This window comes from Uranotaenia lowii, chromosome 3 (assembly GCF_029784155.1).
Source record: "Uranotaenia lowii strain MFRU-FL chromosome 3, ASM2978415v1, whole genome shotgun sequence".
In the NCBI taxonomy this organism is placed as follows: domain Eukaryota; kingdom Metazoa; phylum Arthropoda; class Insecta; order Diptera; family Culicidae; genus Uranotaenia; species Uranotaenia lowii.
The window spans coordinates 325,709,930-325,726,924 of record NC_073693.1 but is presented as its reverse complement, the minus strand read 5'-3'; the positions used below and the strand labels follow the sequence as shown (position 1 = coordinate 325,726,924).

Sequence of the window (16,995 nt, the reverse complement as noted above, 5' to 3'; positions counted from 1 at the left end):
CTATTTTCTCTATGAATGTTTTCTATTCAAACTTTCTTAAACTCTTTTCTTGATCTTTGTTCTTTTTTTATTTCAATCTCTTTTTTCCCCCTTAATCTCTTTCTAATCTATCTCCAACCTCTTCTTTCTCTCTCGATTCCTTACCTCTCTCAATCCTTGTTTTTTTTCTCTTAATATTTCTTTCATATATCTCAATGTTTCTTCAATGTAAAACGGAATTGGAAAATCTTTTGCTTCTATCTCCCAATTTATTTTTTTTGTTCTAAATAATTCTTTTTATCTTACTTTTCTCATTTTCAATCTTACTTTTTTTTTTCCTCAATCTATTTGAACCTTTCTTTTTCTTCAAGATTTCCTTTCATGCAGTCTCAATTTCTTTCTCTCTCGTTAAAACATTTTTTCTTTACTCTTTTAAACTTTCCAACTTTTTCTCGGTCTCTGTTTATTATCTCAATTCCCCTTCTTTCTCTCTCTCTCTCTTAATCTTTTTTTTCTCTCTCAGTTTGAATTTATCATTTATGCCTCAATTTATGTTTTATCTTTCCTAATGTCTCCTTCATTTCGCTCTCTATTTGTCTCTCTCTCTCAATTTCTCTTACAACCAATCCTGTTTGTCTCTTTTTGTCCATATCCTAATGTTGCCAGAATGTTTTCAGTACGTATCAGGGCCGGATAAATCCGCGCATTTCTCTCTCTCTCTCTCTCTCTCTCTCTCTCTCTCTCTTCAATTTTTTAAATCTTTATCTACTTTCTCCCCACCTACATTCCTTATTTTAATCCCATTCCATTTTTCCCCTCTCTCCACCTTTCTTCCTCTGCCACTCTCTTTTTTCTCTATTAACCAATTTTTTCTCTACCATACTCTTTTTTCCAATCCGAAGCATTTTTACCACCCTCAATTTTTCTTTCATGCCTCAACCCCTCATTCATCTTCACTGATTACGCTTTTATTTCTCCCTCAAGTTTTTCATTTCCGTCTCTCTTTTTCTTACTTTTCTCTTACTCAATCCTTCTTTTCCTCTATCCGTTCCGCCAACAGCCATTATTTTTCAATCTATTTTTGCTTTCTTTTTCTAACACATCTTCAACTTCCACGATCAATTATATTGTCTGAACATTTTCAATCTCCACAATTGATTTTTTTCTTCACTCGTATCTTCGTCTTAAAAATTATTCTCACATCTTTCCCTCTTTATAATCTCTATCTGTTTGTTTCTAGCTGTCTTTTTTCAAGATTGAATATTTGTAATAAAGTTTAACTTTTTAAATATACAGGGTGTCCCATCATGTCTAAGCACGATTTAAAATAATCACTATAAATACAATTAAGGAAAATTAAATTATTTTTTCACTGCAATGGTCTCTTTAGTCTTCTTCTACAGTAAGTAATTAGATTCCTGTGAATCGTACGCCAGTGATCGAATATTTTATCAAAGACTGTTCATTAGTTTCAGCACAGACTTATTTGCGATGATTTTGGCAATTTTTTCCAGTTTTTTGAGAAGTTTTCGACAGTATATGCAGACTTCACATGTTTTCTCAAATAAGATTTGGTAAGGGTCCAAAAATATTGCTTGAGCACAATTTGACGAATTCATCTCCTTCGGTACGATCTGGACTTAGTTGGAATTTAACCAACCCATCGTGTCTTTTGAGTAGTTTTGGCCACAAAGTTTCTTTCCTCTAAATACTTCCGAATCGAATTTCGGACCGCTCCAAAGCTTACTTCTTTCAATTTTCGCCAACTGACTCAGTGAGATGTTGGGAATAGTACACCATTTATGCACGATATTTTTACAATTTTTCGGGGAAATGTCAAACTGTAAAAAACAACACTCAGCTGTTTAAACGCATTCCGAATAAGTATCGAATTGTATCAAAATTGTGCTTAGACTTAATGGGACACCCTATAAAAAAGTAGTGTATCGATTATTTCCTCTTAGTTAACCCACTTCAATAGCAAATTATTCAGCATACCGAAAGATGGTCTTCATTTTACTATTTTTAAGTCCTCCAAACTCTCCGAAAGTCTCCAAATGCCATCCGTTTGAACTTGTCGGTCATTGTTAGTTCCGATAATTAACGTATATTTAACAACCCAGCAGCTAGGGAAGGCCAACCATATTCAAATGGTGCCCTAGGTTTTAGACCATGGGACTTAAAATCGTGACCATGCGCATATGTGCAAATATGTAGCACCAAAGAGACGACGATGCTAACGAACTTAATGTGTGAATAATGAAGTCACAACTCTTTGGATTCGATGGGATTCTTGGGTATGTTTTTTTTCTCTTTGCTACCAACGCCAGTTTCTGTCATTAAGCCCATTTTGGGCTAATGATCAGCCGTAGTAAGTTGGGGACAAAATTGATGGTGAGACTTGAAATTGTTAGTCTTTGCGAATTGGACGGTTCAAATAACAGAAAGTCACAAGAACCGTGTCAAGATTTTTTTTAACTTAAAATTTAGAAACGTTGTTAACTACCTACCGAAAAAATTCAAAAGATTTCAATCAAATCAAAGATGTAAATTTCATGTGTGCGCATCTCCACGGGACCGAGGCCACCCAAATCCATGAAAATAACACATGTACTACCAGCTACTGCATATGCCATTGATAATTTTAGATCGCACAGCTCTGTTTACTTTACGATTTCAGAGTTTACTCCCCTCGCTTCGTCGCTTGCCTGTTTACGTTTCTGTTCCGTCCGATTTGTACAGCGTATATTTGTTTCTCCTCCAGTAGATCTATCCACATTACATCATACCAATAACATTTCATCAACTGGTGAAGGCTCGAGATTCCTACTAACATATAACCGGCAACAAGTATTTGTACTGATCTCGTATTTTTTTTTCCCAATTTTCCTAACCCATTTCGCCGATGGATTCGGTTCCGCCATTCCGGATCAAATGTCCCCGGCGGAGCGCAGTAGCTAGTAGGCCCGTCCATCGTGTTCATCCATGCGAGCAGAGTAGTTGCTATCCGGCCACCGGAAATCTGCTGATCGGCCGAGAGAACCGGCTGGAGGCGTCTTCGACGTGCGGTATCGGGCGACCGGAACGCTACTGCATCGTGTCCCATCTGGAGGAGAAGAAATGCTTCCTGTGCGACACCCGGCCGGAAACGGCGCAAATCCCGATGAAGAACCACCGGATCGGGCAGATCATCTACAAGACGCAACCGGGGTAAGTTGCCGGAGATTTAGCTTTTAAAATATAGACAAAACTTTTTCACAGAAACAAAATTCTATCAGACTAGAACGTTTTTAAAGCGGCATGACATAATCCACTGTGATCAATGTTTGCATTAATCACATATTCATTAGCTTGTGTTGTTTTTGGTGCCGATGGCATTCGACTGTTGATCCATGGTGCTGCTATGTTTACCCGAAGCTAATACAGATGTTTACAGTTTCTCAGAAATGACGCGATTATCAGTTATTAGAAAATGTTTTTTCTCAAAGATTTTGTTTAAGTTTGACATTTGGAAATAAATAAGCTTCAGCTTCATAAGTGTCGAATGGCAAAATGCTGATATAAAATCTTTGATAGATTAACCCTCGGCAAAGGAATTTTGATTTGTGGTACAAAACATCATTAGAAGTTGTAAAATCCATTTGGTTAGCAAACGAGAGCAAAATACCTCATTTTATAAACCCAAAGGAAAATGCTTTCCGTTATTAACATCCAGTTAATTTGTTTTTTTGTGGAATGTGGATCATTGTACAAGCACGCCAAATTTTTATATAAAAAATGATTTTTGAAAACTTTCTTTTATGATTCCAGCAAATTGTCTATATGAAAGTTTAAGCTCACATGGATATTCCCATAAACGAGCCGAAAGTAAAGAAAGAATCTTACAAATTTTATTACCTTGTCTTTCTAGTTTCTTTTTTGTCATGTCTATAGTGCGCTGTACAGGGTAGCCAAACTTTATTTGAACAAATTTTCACATACGTCTTATTGAACTTACTTCTAAGAACCACGTTCGATTCTTGGATAGTGGGCTCTGTACAAACTGTAAACTTTAATTATTTTCTCGGTAAAATTTCCAAATAAGAGTCATATGGAATCAAAAAGTTCGCTTGTGATTTATTGATTATTGCCTTTGCGATCAAATAAGATCAGAGGTAATTCGGGAGCATACCTTCGCAATATAAGCCTTTGTCATTAAAGCCTACACCTCAGAGATGGAAGCCTCCAGAGAATTGACATTTTGGTCAGAGGATCTACAAGCCTTCGCTTGAGCATACACCCATATCAAACAGTCGAAGGTTGTTCTAAACCCTCGGTTAAAACTTCATATTCTCTTCCAGCCAGGATTGGGTACGTTTTGAGGTATGGTATGGGGTCCGGTCCATCTTGTTGATAAACTACATTCTCGGGTTCACCGAATTTTGCCCGAATCCACGAAAGCACTTTCAAAATGTCTATGTAGATTTCAGTAATACCTTTTATTCCAGCTTTTACGAGAACATGAGGTATCGTCAATTCATTCGTTTGTTAAGATGTCGTACACGAAAATCCGTTGCAAGTACGCCCTTTTCCGGGTCAAAGACGTCAGTGACAGAAGACCGCATCTCTCGGAATAAGGTGGTAAGCGTACAGAATCTCGACAGGGCAATCTTCGCAATGCATTGCAGAGATATTTTCTCTGGCACTTTCTATCCTTTCAATGTTAACGGATTGGTAAAGTGCTCAGACAGGTGCGGCGTATTCCAGGACACTTCGAACTACTGAGCAGAATACTGTTTTAAGGGTATAGGGGTGTTGAAAGCTCAGTGTATTTCGATGAATCCGAACAAGGCCAAGGCTTTTGCCGTGGTTGTCGAGCTATGCTGTGCGAACGAAAACAACTCCGAAATCTTTCATCGTTGAAACTCTTTCCAATGTGGAGTCCCTGAGCGAATAGTCGAATACAACTCATGCATTTACACTTTCCAACATTGACTTCCATGCGTATCACAGCATAACAGTAATATGTTCATGTCCTCCTGAAGCGCAATGCAGTCCACTATCGAGTCAATGACTCTGTACATTTTTAGGTCATCGGCGTACAGTAGTTTAGTCGAGTTCAGGAAGGTAGCTATGTCGTGGCAGCCTTTTTTTTTAGTTGGTAACCACAGGTGGTAAATCCCGGTTTACGAATTGTATCCCAAGGCACGGCGAGCCATCGCGTCCCCCCAGTTTGCAACTCTGAGTCCATGGGTACAATGGGAAGACTCATGATATACTCCGTGTATACCTCCTACTCCCTAAACCCCACCTGGGGCCGCAGACCTATTTCCCACCTCGAACTGTTTAACACACTATGCTTCAATAGTGGGAGGTCTATTCGCGCTAGTGCGCTCCAAGGCAATACTAATTGACGAGACCACTTTCAGTAAAACCTCTCATCCTTACGACTCGACGTCCAAACTCTCCTCTAAAGACTTGAGAACCAACATCTCCTCGCAATGACTCGAGATTCCCACATAAACCTCTCCTCTTCGCGACTCGAGGCCTGATCTCTCCTCTAAAGACTCGAGATCCGACCCCTTCTCGCATCGATTCGAGGTTGACCTCTGCTCTGCACGATTCAAGGCCCGATCTCTCCTCTAGAGACTCAAGATCTGACCTCTTCTCGTAATGACTTGAGATGACCACTTATACTCCTCCTCTTGTTGATTTAAGGCCTGATCTCTCCTCTTACGACTCGCGACCCGAGCTCTTATCGTAAAGACTCAGGGTTGACCACACAAGCCTCTTCTCCTGAAGATTCGAGGCCTGACCTCTCCTCTAACGACTCGAAACCCGACCTCTTATCTCCAGGATTCGAGGTTTGCCACCCTTGTGCCCGTCTTGAGCCGATCGGGAGCAGCTTATCCTAGACTCGCGGCTGTCACAACACACTTAACAGGGACTTAACGCAACAACTCGGATGATTCCTGAAGAAGACGTCATCCTACTCCGACTCGAATGACTCACCTGGCGTCGAGAGCCACTCTACCCGTGGGTATTCTCCGATCATGGAATAACCCATTCTCAACGATTTCCACTGCGAAGAAGGTAAAGTCTTATCTCCGCAGGGAATCGCCCTACTCGGATACTCTCCGAAGGTGGAGCACTCCGACCGTTGTCCAGTCTTCTTTATCCCTTTGGCTGGCAACCCTAGGATTTTCGATCCGCGGCTTTTTCTGCCCGTCGTGTGCCAGATCGAGAGCAGCTTGTCCTGGACTCGCGCCTGTCACACATTCAGGACTTTGAACGCTACGACTCGGATGTTCCCGACAGTGACGACATCCTACACCGACTCGAGAGGCTCGCCCGGCATCGAGAACCTCTCTATCTGTGGGTGTCTCCCGACAGTGGTTAACCTTCTTCCTGCGAAGTCCGTCCGACTACGAGGAAGGTATAGTCTTATCCCTGCAGTTTCCCCCTTAGGAAGTGGTACGACTCGGATACTCCTCGGCGGTGGGATATCCTACACAATCAAGGGATTGGACGTACGATGGAGTCATCCTACACCGTTCGCGGATCGCCGTTGACACCAGCTCCTCTGTAGGGCAGTCATGATCCGCGTGAACCCATCGCTGACCGCATTTTTTTTTTATTAGTTGTTAACCCAGGTGGTAAATCCAATTTACGGATTGCATTCCAAGGCACGGCGAGCCACCGCGTCCCCCCAGTTTGCTACTCTGGGTTCATGGGTGCAATTGGACGACTCATGATACAATGCTAAGGAACACTGTACCCTCTACGCCATAAAGTCCACCTGGGGCCACTGATCTGTGTTCCCACCTCGAACTGTTTGACACACTTTGCTTCAATAGTGGGAGGTCAATTCGCGCTAGTGCGCTCCAAGGCAATACTCGTTTCCGAATCCTCGATCAGCATACCTCATTCTAACAAAACTCAATGCGCAATCCCTCCTCTGACGAGTTAGGACCCGACATCTCATCGTATGAATGAGGTCCCCACACAGCGCAACTACTAACTTTGTGAATCCAGTCCAAGATCCAGAAGCACAAAGCGAGTTGTCGACGACACTTTCTCTGTTCAAACACGCGCGTAGGAGGGGTAAGCCCCCTAAGCCACATGTAGGACTCAGACTCCTCCGAACTCACAAATAGTGTTGACTTAAGTCACCACTCAGCGCAACTACCCGATCTTCAAGTCGGGCGCTTGACCACCCGAAGCGCAGATCGAGCTATAGAACGCCCTCATCAGGTCACACTCGCGGTTCAGGCGCAACAATTCCCAAAACGCGTGTCGAACCCTGACACTTCCGGCAGAATGTGCCTCTCGGACACTGACGTGTAAACACGTCCCTAAGTGATCGGCCCACCATTGGCCACCACTTTGCGCATCTACTCGTTTTGCGAATCGGGTCTATACTCACCGAAGCGCAAAACCAGTTGGCGATCGCTCTCCCTCCGGTCACGTCCGCATATCAGGGCCATGACCCTCCGAAAGCATGTTGGACCATCACGCACACACCCAAGTACTGGTACCTAATTACCCGGGTGCACCACTTCTTCCGCGCGGGTTTGGCAGACCCGTCGACAGCCTCTAGTGGATTTGGTGTAGTTCTCTTGGCCGTACATCTGCAATACGCCGGACTTGCAGACACGTTTCCACTCTGCACCACGGGGAGGTGGAACTACGTCGCAGAGCCTGACCGCATGCCAAGTGTTGGAGTCCGTACACATCCTCGGCACCACGGTACGTTGTCTGCTGTCGTGTAGGCCCGCAGATGGCAAGTTTATTGGTATGTATCGCCGCAAACCTCGAACAAGCAAACACCACATGTTCGAGTGTTTCCTCTACGTCACCACAATCTGTTCAATACCGCAAAGCCACATGTCCAAACCGGTAGTGGTCCTTCATGAAGCATTCATGACCAGTCAGGAATTGCGTCATATGGAAATCCACTACACCGTGTCTTCTTCCGATCCAGCTCCCGATGTGCGGGATCAGACGATGGGTCAATTTTTCTCTCGCTGAGCTGTCCCAAAGCTGCTGCCAGTTGGACATCGATTCCTCGTTGGCGAAATCTCGTACGTTGGGCGTGCCTTTATTGTCATAGCAATAGATATCATCCTCTAGCAAAACCGAGATAGGCATAACGTCCACCACTACGCCGGCGGCTTCGGACGAGATGGTTCGGTATCCACTGATAACCCGCAGGTTTATCAGTCACTAAACGCTGCTAAGTATTTACAGTTTACATTGTCTTCCCAGGGCCTGCCTCCAGGCCGCGGCTCCATACTGCTAGATTGACGTGGTCACGCTTGCCAGTATCCTCCTCTTACTACTGGTTTTCCGAAGAGTTCGACATCATCCGTGTGAGTGCGGCCGCGGCCATTGCCGCTCTCTTACACACGAAGTCGACATGACTCGTAAAACTGAATCTGTCGTTGAACATCACCCCTAGATACTTAATTGCGCGTTTGGACACGATATTGCATGGTCCAACTCCAATGGTAGCTGTTTGGGGTGGGATCAGGTTGGTGATCAGCACCATCTCGGTTTTGTGGTGAGGCACTTGGAGTGCATCTAGCTTTCCACTGCCTAGATAGTACTGTGGCAAATAGCTGTACCTCCGCTCGAGCAGCCTCTTGTCAAGAGGACTACATCATCCGCAAATCCCACGAGTTCAGCTCTCGATGGGAGGCTCATTCGTAGGAGTTCGTCATACGTGATGTTCCACAGGACCGAGCCGAGTATTGATCCCTGTGGAACACCCGCCGGAACATCTTGTGTTCGTAAGCCCTCACCGGTTGTGGAAGTAACTTTCCACTCGTGGCAGCCTAATAAAAAGCAAAAAGATAAGCGGTCTTAGGTGACTACCTTGTGGAACACCAGATGGCATGTCGAATACTATAGAGTGTGTTCTTCGGATGTTTATGTAGCCTTGCTTTACCAGGTAGGAATGCAGCCATTTTATTATCCGTGAAGGGAAATCGTACACTGAACGAAATCGGACTATGAACAATATCGGGAATTCTAGTGTTTTTGCACTAATAGAAAATCTAATACTTTTTACGAGTTTGCTCATCGAATACAATTGCATGGTTTTAGTTTTTAATAAAATTTATCAGAAAATCCAATGAACTTTATAGAACGTCAAGTTTATAATAATTACAGTTCAAAATGATGGAATATAAATTGATGGGGTGTCTTGTGTTATGGTTTTACTTTTTATGATTTCTTTTCGTATTTTCTTTCCGAAAAAAGTGGGATACAGCTTATTTTTGTTTACTTTGAAAATTTTATTGTTTCTTTCATAGCTGCTATCAATTTTAGAATAATTAAACACTTTACTATGGCACTGGCAAGGTGTTTAGCACTGGTGTTAGAATGGTGATGAAACGAAACCCAAACTTCCGACTTGAAGGGGTCCAAGGTTTAGAAAAGTTGGTAATAACAAAAACAAACCTGAAATCAAGAGGAATGATTTAGTTTTAGATATTGAAAACAAAGTTTCACATCATCTCACCTTTCTTCTTGTTAGCACAGACCCTTCTAAAGGGAATTCTGGATGCTTGGGTAGAGACTCGAAATTCCGCGGTCGTCCGCCATTGATGGGTGAGTTGATTCCGTGAATTCTAATTTCCGGAAAAGAAAAAACCATTTGGGGATCTAAGGCGTCCATTTTCATATTGGTACTGTTCGCTTTTAATTGTATATTCTGAAAAAAAGAAATATGAAAATGTTGCTTGAATAGAAACTGTTCTGATCATTAGAAAAATTCGCAGGCATCTTTTAAAAATACACAAAATACATACCGTTCTATTTGTTGAGCTTCACTTTTTTGTACGGATGGGCTGAAATTAATCAACTTCAATTTCAGTTGAACAGCGACACAAAAAACGAACAAAACCTCTGAGCAAATTTATAATGTATTATTATTCAAAACTGTATAATTTATTAGATTTTCTTATACATTCTACCGATCGAGTGTGGCTCGCGAGATTCATTGGATTTTCCTATTAATTTTAATGGGTCAATCTCTTTTAGGACCTAACTGTAAAATTTATTGTTTTTCCCGGTCCTTTTTAGTGAATAAATCGTTAGCTTGTATGCGGACCATAAATGATAACAATTATTGTAATGCCCCTTTAAAATTAATCGCCCGATTTCGTTCAGTGTAGTGTTCAAGCTTTGTTACTGTTATGCTGTGGTGTACTTTGACGAAAGCCTTGGAAAAGTCGTGGTGGATATATATTGAATCCACTTGCATTTTTTTATTGTTGTGGTGTGCAATTTTCACATAGCACACACGATTCGGAACTGTCTTATCGACTAGCTCCTATAATGGTCCATTTACAGAGACTATATGATCAACGTTTCCGTTTATACTCCGTAAAGTTTACAATTTATTTTTTGTTTCTTCGTGAATTACATTTTTCGTTGTTTGTATGTGTTCATTTTAACGTCCGTGGACTTACGAAATTTCCTTAACCTAGTTGGAGGCGGCAATCCCCGATCGTATGATTACAAACCAGACACGCTAGCCATTAGGCTAAACGACCATCATTAGGATAAACATGTGATGCGTTTATGTTTTGTACAAATAAACAAAAAAAAATAAACGGGCCGTGACCTTCCACTACCCGACTTCCTAGGACTTGGTCCATCATGCAGAGAACGCTTTACGCAGTAAACAGTCGCTAGATAACATCCTACAGCCACCGCAATATGCTTGGGTGATTTTTGGGCGAGAAGCAAACTGGTCTCTATCTCCTTCGTGTACATCTTGCCGATAGAACTTACTGCATTGCTTACGTCAACTTTCGCATTTTTATGGGTCATACTGTACTTAAGTAGTATCTTATGTGACTTTTTGTTATTTGTATAATCAAACTCACAAAAAATCAGTTTTATGCCATATAATTTTATTTAAAAAGCTTGATTTTTCAGAGAGGAAGCGGAAATAATAGAAGAGGGCAAATTAGAAGAAACAAATTCACTCGCTACGAATACAACATTTTTCAACAATTTTTGAATTTGTTTCCAAATTTCCAAACTAGCGATAAAAATAAAACGCAAATTGAAAGGAGAGTTCAAAACATCAATTTAGCAGAACACTTAATAGTAGTTACAAATAACCATTCTCATCCACTGAATGTTTCTACTTGCAGCACCCTTGAACAATCTTGGTGGCAATCGGAGAATGGCAAGGAAAACGTTACCATCCAGCTCGACCTGGAGGCAGAATTTCACTTTACCCATTTGATCATCGTATTCGCAACGTTCCGACCGGCGGCTATGTTAATTGAGCGATCGTACGATTTCGGAAAGACATGGCACGTGTACCGGTATTTTGCCCACAACTGTCGAGAGTCTTTCCCCCATGCGCCGAGCGTAGCCAAGAACATTACCGACGTGATCTGTGACCATCGGTATTCGAGCGTTGAGCCGTCGAAGAACGGTGAAGTGATCTACCGGGTGCTACCGCCGATGAACATTGAGAATCCTTATGCGGAACATGTGCAGAATATGTTGAAGATGACCAATTTGAGGATCAACTTCACGAAGCTGCATACGCTGGGTGATACGCTGCTGGACGATCGACAGGAAATTCAGGAGAAGTATTACTACGGTATTTCGAATATGATCGTTCGTGGTTCGTGTTCGTGTTATGGTCATGCTTCGAGGTGTCTGCCGCTGGATGGAGTGAAGAATACGATCGATATGGTCCATGGACGTTGCGAGTGTACTCACAATACCAAGGGTTTGAATTGCGAAGAGTGTGAAGATTTCTTCAACGATCTGCCTTGGAAACCCGCCTTGGGCAAGCAAACTAATGCTTGTAAAAGTAAGATCATGGGTCAAACTGTTATAGGTGGATTTTAAAAAACGAATTTATCTTTACAGAGTGTAATTGTAACAACCACGCGACCAGTTGTCACTTCGATCAAGCGGTTTACGAACACTCGGGACGTGTGAGTGGAGGTGTTTGTGACAACTGTCAGCACAATACCCAAGGTTATCACTGTGAGGAATGTGCACCGTTCTTCTATCGGGATCCTCATGAGGATATCCAGAGTCCGTATGTATGCAAACCGTGCGATTGCGATCCTCGTGGGTCGTTGGATGATGGTATTTGCGAGTCCATCGGAGATGAGGAGAACGGAATTGAACCCGGTGCCTGTCACTGCAAGAGGAACGTCAATGGACGACGATGCGATCAATGTAAAGAAGGGTTCTGGAAGTTTGATGAGAGCAATCCGGACGGTTGTCAGGAGTGTACCTGTAACATTTTGGGAACGGTCAACAATGCGGGTTGCAATGTTTATACTGGCGAGTGTATCTGTAAGCGATTCGTAACCGGCCGGGACTGTAACCAATGTATTCCGGAGACTTATGGTCTGTCGGACAGTGTCGAGGGTTGCAGCCTCTGTAATTGTCATCCGGGTGGTTCGTTGGATAATAATTGTGATGTGATCACCGGCCAATGTCGCTGTCGACCACATATGCAAGGACGTGATTGTAGCGAGCCGAAACAGTACTACTTCATTCCGACGCTGCATAAGGTTTTGGAGGCGGAGTTCCCAGGAACGATCTGTGATTTCTACTCTTCACCAGCGGTAAGTACAAAATTTTAACATAAAAGTTGATTTCATTTTTATAAATTCAATCTTCTTCAGAACTGTTCCGTGGTCATTCGAGAGCATCCGCACGATCGTCAGCCGGGTTGGACCGGCCCCGGATTCATCCGCGCCTACGAAGGTATCGAGCTGAAGTTCACCGTCGATGATATCCCCAAGACGATGAACTACGACGTGCTGGTCCGCTACTCGCCGCAAATGAAGGGCGACTGGGAGGACATCCGGATGTCGGTGGTCCGACCGGATCAATACGACCCAGAGGGACCTTGCGCTAACTCGCACCCGAACTATGAACAAGACGTTCGCACGACTCTCTCGGAGTATGAGAGCAGTACTGTGGCACTACAGGATGTCTGTCTGGAGACGGGCAAAACGTACAAATTTATCGTTTCGTTCCATCGGCAGAACCCGTACGAGGACAACCCAGCTGCTCAAATTTTAATCGATTCGGTAAGACGGATACAATTTAAAGTTGATGTGTTCAATTGTTAAAACTTTAAAATTTTCTACAGCTCGTTTTGGTCCCCCGCATTGAAGTGACACCAATTTTCCACGGCTCACCGCAAGCCGAGGTCCGCTATCGGGAGTACAAAGATTTGGGATGCAACCACACGTACTACGATGTCAACTATGACTCTAATGCCCGACCCGAGTGTAAAGATCTACTCAATACGGTTTCAGTTTTCGTCTTCAATGGAGCAACGCGTAAGTACTGCCAAGATTTATAGTTTCCCCCGAGAGGGAAACTTCCTGGTACACAGATCCACTTAATTGCATCGCATATCTTATCATGTAGAGCCGCGCGGCGATTTACCAATTTAGTTGCACGCAAGCAAACGCGTCACTTAATCAGCCAGCAAAAGCGTCGTTTTGGTCTTACGTTATCTTCTAAACATTTCGATTAGTACTAGTTGCTCAGCAGAACTGATTTTGTTAGGTCGAAGATATTTTATCCCTCACATTGACAATGACCTTCCAGTGGTTAGGGCTGTTTCTAGTTGTAGTTTTTGCAACCATTCGAGGGCAGGACATTGATATCGGAGAATTGGAACTAGAAACTGGTTCGGCATTAAATAATATCTGACTCACTGACCATTAACCATTCCGTTTTCTCTCTTCAGCTTGCGAATGTAATCCAACCGGGTCGACAACCAAAAAGTGTGACGAGTTCGGAGGATATTGTACCTGTAAGACGAATGTCGTGGGACGACAGTGCGAGAAATGTGCCCCGGGAACCTATGGATTTGGGCCGGAAGGATGCAAATCTTGCGATTGTAACAGCATCGGGTCCAAGGACAACGATTGCGACCTGGTGACCGGTCAGTGCAGCTGTCATCCGAATACCTACGGGCGGGAGTGCGATCAATGCCAGCCTGGGTTCTGGAACTTCCCCAATTGTCAGATGTGTGAGTGTAATGGTCACACGCCGGTTTGTAACTCGAAAACTGGGGAGTGCTTGCAGTGTCAGGACTATACCCGGGGATGGAAATGCGATCGCTGTTTGGAGGGTTATTATGGCAATCCCTTGCTGGGATCGGAAATTGGATGCCGACCTTGCCGCTGTCCGGACACAATTGCTTCCGGCCATTCGTACGCGAACGAGTGCTTGCTGGATCCCAAAACAAACGATGTCATCTGTCTGTGCGATCAAGGTTATGCTGGATCGAAATGTGACGTTTGTTCCGATAACTACTACGGCAATCCGGAACGGCCCGGAGGCCTCTGCAAGCCGTGCGATTGTAGCAACAATGTGGATCTGAATCAGCCCGGTAATTGCGATGCCAAGACGGGTAAATGTCTGCAGTGTTTGTACGAAACCGAAGGAGATCGTTGCGAGTACTGCCGGGATGGATATTACGGAAATGCGTTGGATCAGGATTGTCGGCCGTGCGATTGTCACGCGCTGGGAACGAATCAAACGATACAGCATTGCGATCGGTACACGGGACAGTGCCCGTGTTTGCCGAATGTTCGGGGCCAATACTGTGAGGAGTGTATCGAGAATCACTGGAAGATTGCTAGCGGTGAAGGATGCGAGGCCTGTCGCTGCGATCCGGTTGGATCGGTCGATGAGCAGTGTAATCCGGTAGGTTTAGTTGCTATTTATCAAATTTCGGTCATTTTTTTTTTAATTGACTTGGTCTGCTCGTTCGCAGCTAGACTAGTAGACTTGAAAACCTACTACCTTCAGATTCTGGTAAGCTCGTTTTCGAAGATAAATACTTTCTTTGCTCCGTTACGGAGTACATGAGACTTTTAAGGCACTTTTGAGTCCGTATTGGGCCCTGTTAGAATCGTTTTGACCCTACTTCCCTGCGCTAGCTCAACAGGGGAAATTTACTTGATCACCGGAGAAACATTGAACAACAATTAGGAAAATTGTGATTATTGAGCGCACTTTACAACCTAACCAAATTTACAACAGGAAAATCAAAACTAATTGGAAAATCCAGGGAATGCACATTCAATTAAAAAGACTCTACAATTTGGATGAAGAAAAGACCTTACAAAAATTTATTCAAATTTTCAAGTATCGTGTTTCTTTCTATTCACGATTTCAGAATTTTAAGGGGTCAATGACCCAAGAACGAAATAAGAAGATTTTGGGGTTTTAATTTTAGATTAGATTCAGTCAGGCGCGGATCTAGAGATTGCTCTTAGGGGGGGTGATTTAGAAAATTTTAGAAAAATATGGCCAAATTTTTTTAGTGATTGGGATAAATAAAAACTTAGACAGGAAAAATGTTGATGATAAAGATGAAGAAAATTAAGCAGCATGTAAATAATGTTAAAGAAAATTAAAAAAAAAAAGGTTTGTTAAAAGAATTCTGTAAATCTGTTTGTGGCTGGCTTAGTCTTAGGCAAAACGCAGACAAATGTTTTTTTTACTGGTATGAAGTTGAATTTACGTTTATTTATCTAGTTGGAGACATGGAATGACCATTTGTTTATTTTTATCATATTGGTATTGGTTTGCTGAATAGATTTGTCTCTTTAAATCTTATTGAATACTTACAGCGTTTCTTTTGCTGTGAGTTTTGAAAAACAAGTCAGTGGCTTAGTAACCAAATTTAACAATTGATCAGTTTGATTAACTCCACCAGTGAGGTTGACTACACAGAGCGGACAGACTTTACAAAAATAACCTTGCTTAGTTTTGGGAAAAAAAAATAGCCAACTTTTGAATGTTTTTAAATGCATTGCACTTGCGTATCGTTTTTCTTTTTCAGCACTTCGACTTTTCAAATGCTCGGACTATGGAAACTAAAATTGTGGTGGAGGTACCTCGTGTCTAGTTAAAACGTTAAGCTTTGAGATATCATCAATAGTTGAGTAAGGTTTAGGATGAACCTTTGAAGCAGCACCTATATCTATTTGATAGACTAATGGGTCTGCAGCAGAGGCGAACGTCTGATCATTCTGGATTTGCTAGTAGAACTTGAAAACATTTCGATGCTTTCATGATTCCCCTTATAATCTTCGGTTGCATGCATGTTCCTGAAAGTAGATACTAACGGCAGCAGATCCGGATGTCTGCAAAGTTTGATCAATCAGATTTTTGGCTACTACATCTGGAAATAATATCAACTATAGAGTTTTTTTTTACGGTTCTTACGCACACTTGCCTACGTATATGAATAAGAAAAGGAAAAATAACTTCCAAAATTTTAGTTAACAAAACGTTGATATCCGTTCAAGGACATGATCGCTTTCGAGGTTATTTTCCCACAGTTAAAAAGTGTTACTGAAAAGGTCAGAATTACGTCACGAATTTTTTTTTAAGAAAACCATTAAGTATGGTAAAAATGCATAAATAAGAAATCACTTTATGATCAACTTGAAAATAAATGTTGGTTTCTTTTAGGCCTTTTCAAGAAATCATTCAGAATAAGTCACTATCAACAGACGTTTCTAGAACTGGCGCTTACAACAACTCTGGATATCGGTTAATAAAGAAAACCAATCTGCTGTCATGCTAAAGGAAATTCCTTAAAGAGTGAGGTGCAAGCTTTATCCTTTTCGCACGCCCGAGGTCAACACGAAGTTATACATGCGCATACTGTTTATGTATACTCAATTCAAGCATATTTTTAAGCAGCTATTGAATTCTTATGTACGCGTAAAAATGGTAATGTCAATGTTTAGATATTTTGACACATGAAAAAGTTATATTTCATCTAAATTGAGTTAAAAATGTGTGACCACTTTAATGATGGTTTATTTTTCCCGCCTGGGGGGGGGGGGGGTGATCACCCCCATCACCCCCCCCCCCCGTAGATCCGCGCATGGATTCAGTACTTGCGCTTTATTCTTCAAACTCGATGAACTCGTTGCGGCCGTTTCTCGGTGGTCGACTCGTTGGGGGACTACTGCAGGAACGACGTAACGGGATCTG

The 16,995-nt window shown here is 42.5% G+C and overlaps 1 protein-coding gene across 3 annotated transcripts in view; it reads left to right on the top strand.

Moving 5' to 3' along the window:
- LOC129754547 (laminin subunit beta-1-like) overlaps positions 1–16,995 on the top strand; it is a 61,232-nt gene that overhangs the window by 35,780 nt on the left and 8,457 nt on the right. For all 3 annotated transcript variants that reach the window (XM_055750684.1, XM_055750686.1, XM_055750685.1), the window contains exons 5-10: positions 2,934–3,189; positions 11,130–11,806; positions 11,866–12,578; positions 12,639–13,049; positions 13,112–13,304; positions 13,721–14,685. In XM_055750684.1, the coding sequence (XP_055606659.1) occupies positions 2,934–3,189; positions 11,130–11,806; positions 11,866–12,578; positions 12,639–13,049; positions 13,112–13,304; positions 13,721–14,685 (3,215 nt within the window). The remainder of the gene's footprint in view (positions 1–2,933; positions 3,190–11,129; positions 11,807–11,865; positions 12,579–12,638; positions 13,050–13,111; positions 13,305–13,720; positions 14,686–16,995) is intronic.